The sequence below is a fragment of the Dromiciops gliroides genome, chromosome 6 (assembly GCF_019393635.1).
Source record: "Dromiciops gliroides isolate mDroGli1 chromosome 6, mDroGli1.pri, whole genome shotgun sequence".
In the NCBI taxonomy this organism is placed as follows: Eukaryota; Metazoa; Chordata; class Mammalia; order Microbiotheria; family Microbiotheriidae; genus Dromiciops; species Dromiciops gliroides.
In genome coordinates this window covers 16780665-16784541 of record NC_057866.1, presented here as the reverse complement: position 1 = coordinate 16784541, position 3877 = coordinate 16780665, and the positions used below count along the sequence as shown (strand labels likewise).

Sequence of the window (3877 nt, the reverse complement as noted above, 5' to 3'; positions counted from 1 at the left end):
ATGTAAACATTTGAATACAAAGGGGTTCATTCCTTCTTTCTTTGAATACTGTGTTACAGACCTAGTAGCAATATTACTGAGTCAAAGGGTATGCACAATTTAGTAGCTTTTGGGTATAATTCTAATTTGCTTTTAAAAATGATTTGCCAACCATGTGTTAACACACACCCATTTTCTCACAGGCCCACTGGGGTTTGCCGTTTAATTGTTTTTGGTCAATTTTGCTAAACTGATGAGTGTGAGATAAAACCTCTGAATAGCTTTAATTTTTATTTCTTTAATTATGAGTCACATCTACTATCCTGACCAATGTGTGTGGAGGTAATGATTCCAATATGAATGAGATAATATTTGTAAAGGTTGGTACATAGTGGGTGTTAAATGAATTCTTATTCCCTACCTCTTTCTTCCTTGAGACAAAAAGGCCCATTTTGATTCAGAGTACTTGACTTTAAATTCTAGTGATGCCACTTACTATTTTTTTTTCAGGGCAATGAGGGTTAAGTGACTTGCCCAGGGTGACACAGCTAGTAAGTGTCAAGTGTGGGAGGTCAGATTTGAACTCAGGTCCTCCTGAATCCAGGGCTGGTGCTTTATCCACTGTGCCTCCTAGCTGCCCCTAAGAATGCCACTTACTATTAATCAAGTCAACTAACCACTTAGAACCTAAAATGAGGGCTCTTAACAAGTGACTTCTGAGGTCCATTTCTACTCCATCTGTGATCTTGTATTGTCATTCTGTGATACCTGAGAGGGCAAGAGATATGTAGGAAGGGAAATGCAACTCTGCAAGAGTATGATTAGGCAATTTTTATTATCACATGTTCTCTTGGGCAAGGTTTACAATAAACAATGTTGAGATGAACCTAATTTTCCACATGATGTATACAAATTGCAGAAAGTTGCAATGTGCAAAGTGTGAGAGAAAAACTATATTTTAGAATCACTTTTCAAAGGTTCCATTACTTAACAACCAAAAAGTTTTTGCCCCATACTTTTACTGAGCTTTAGAAGCTCTTTTGCAGCTCATGGATTTTTTCAGTGCCCCTTTGATATCCTTGTTCCGTAGGGTGTATATGAAGGGGATGAGCAGAGGAACAACAAAGGTATTAACCAAAGCCAGTTGCCGATCCTCATCTTCAGAAGTACTGGATCTTGGACGCATGTAGAGCAGAGTAGTACTTCCATATTCTAGTAGCACTGCAGAGAGATGTGAAGAGCAGGTTGAAAAAGCCCACCAACTTCCCTCAGCAGACTGGATGCGGAGAATGGTGTTGGCAATGATGATGTATGAGATGGAGATGAGCAAGAAGGGGACAGTGAGCACAAGGGTATCCACCATAAATAGAATAGCTTGTTGCATTTTGATATCCCCACAGGCCAGGCATAGGACAGGTGGGGCATCACACAAGAAGTGGTTGATTTCCAGGATATGTCCGCAGAATGGAAGAGTGCAGATAAGTGCTGTGAGCTGAAGTTCAAGGAGAATAGCTAGGCTCATGGAACCAACCACCAGCTGGGTGCATCGCTTCTTGGTCATGATGAGGGTGTAGTGTAAAGGATGGCAGATGGCCACATAGTGGTCATATGCCATGATAGCCAATAGAAAACAGAAGCACCAAGACTGAGAAAGATGAACATCTGGGCTGAGCAGCCAGCCAATGGGATGGGCTTCTGAGCCCCAAAGATGTTAGAAAGCATCAATGATACCACAGTAGTGGTGAAACAGATCTCTAGGAAGGATAGATTAGACAGGAAGAAGTACATGGGGGTGTGCAAGGAGTTATGAGTAAACACAACACAGATGATGGTAGTGTTGCCACATAAGATCATCATGTAGAGGAGAAGGAAGAAACAAGAGAGTAGGGCTTGGATCTTGGGGGAAGTGGTGAACACCCAGAACACAAACTCAGTTGGGCCAGACTGGTTGAGATGGAGAATGTTGGGAGAAAACATGTCACCTGTCAAAATGATGTCTAGTTAATGGATTATCTAGATAATACTAGCAATGCTATTTTTTGTTCTCGAATGATAGAATCATAAAATTTAGAGGTTCAAGGACATTTAGCATTCACCTTGAGCAAGTGATTTGTCATGCCTGAGCCTCTGAATTTTCATCTATATGAAGAGGGAAGTACAGTAAATGGATTCAAAGGTCATTTCCATTAATAATTTTCTATGTACTTATTGATCTTCCATGTATTAAGTCCTAAAGTGTCTTACAGCTCTGCTTGTTTTTTTGTTCCAAAGTCCCTTCCAATTCTAACATGCTATAGTCTATATTGTAAGGTCATTTTCAGGTATGAGATTGTATAAATATTCACCTTATAGCCCATGATTTTATTGGTGGTTATGGGTGTAACTATCTTGGGAAATTCCCAAATGAAAGGGACCAGAAGGGATTATCAACATAGTCTGCGAAATGATTTTTCATAGAAATCTTTAAGAGAGGCAGGCACCTATCTGTATCAGTCACTTTAGATGGCCTTAAAAGCAGCCCTGAAATCTAAATCTAAGACCTAACAATGATCTTTTCTTGTACTTTTCAAAAAAAAAATCAACAGTTTTATATTAATTAAAATGTGTAGGTGATGGAATGAATGAATTTCTCTCTTTTTCCCTAATGTTTCTACCCAAATCCCTCTCTACTTGGTCAAATATGATTCCACTATTGTCCTTCAAGCCTTCTTCATGACATGGAATTGACATTGACTTCTCAGAGGCTATACCAATGGTACAAAGGCCAATAAGGGATGGTATACTCTTCTGAGGAACAGTCTAATCTGAGTGGGGAGAAGCTCATTAGCAGCTCAACCGCCAGGTAATGGATTTCCCAGTAGAAGAACTCTTGGAGAATATCTATTAAAACTCTGAAAGGCTGCAGTCTGCACCAAGGACAAGAAGGCCCACATTGACAAAATGACTAATTATTGATGTCACTAACTGTCTCAGAATCTCGGTGTTTTGCTATCATAGACATAGCTAAAATCTCTTCCTTCTGGTTCTCTCAAGATTTACTCTCACTCTTTCTTTCTCATTCCATCATATCCAGGTGGTCTCTCTTACTGCCAAAACCACATTGGGCTCTTTCCCTTTTAAGTACATAATTCATTTTGACTCTACCTTCCATTATGCCAATTACAGTACACAAAGGATCTATTCTTTGTTCAGTTGTGGACATTCCCACTGTAGGAAGTCATTAAAATCTGCTCAAAGCTCCACCTAAGCAGATTAGTCCTAGGGAGTCCCTCAGGGCATTATAGGTAACCTACTCAAGGTCACACAGTAAACATCAGAGACAATATTTGAACCCAGGTTTTCCTGACTCCAAGCCAAGCATATTACCATTGGCTCAAGCTATCTTTATATCTAATATTTTAAGATGCCAGTTGAATTCTAACACTCAAACTTCTTTTTGAGGATCTACTTTCTTCCCTTTTATGATGTTTTGTTATTTCTTTGAACAATCTTCACTCTCTGTATTTATATCATTCTATTGCCATAAAAAGAGAAATAATGTAAAGTTGAAGGACCAGGGTTCAAATTTCTGCTCTACCCTTGAATGGTCATTGACTATGACCACTACTTTTTGCTATCATTTTCTAATTTCTAAAATGATAATAAGTGTTAATGTAGTTTGTGGGATTATTATGGATCAAATGAAATAATGGCAATAATGTGCTCTTCACTTGTCATACAATATACAACTCTAAGGTATCATTAGTAATAACTTTTCATAGTAGTAATTATTATAAAACTCAAGTAATTGTAATAAAATTCAGAGTGTATGATATTTGGACTCCTAGAATAATAATTCTTCACAGTCTCATGGTACCTAAGGTGTCTTCTTTCCACAAAAACTCTAAATGCTCATTAA

At 38.4% G+C, this 3877-nt stretch overlaps 1 protein-coding gene across 1 annotated transcript; it reads right to left on the bottom strand.

The window, feature by feature from the left end:
* Window positions 1-997: 997 nt before the first annotated feature.
* On the bottom strand, window positions 998-1956 carry LOC122731840 (olfactory receptor 10Q1-like). The gene is given in 2 exon segments (XM_043972105.1): window positions 998-1614; window positions 1617-1956. Coding segments are annotated over 2 exon segments (957 nt in total).
* Window positions 1957-3877: the final 1921 nt, after the last annotated feature.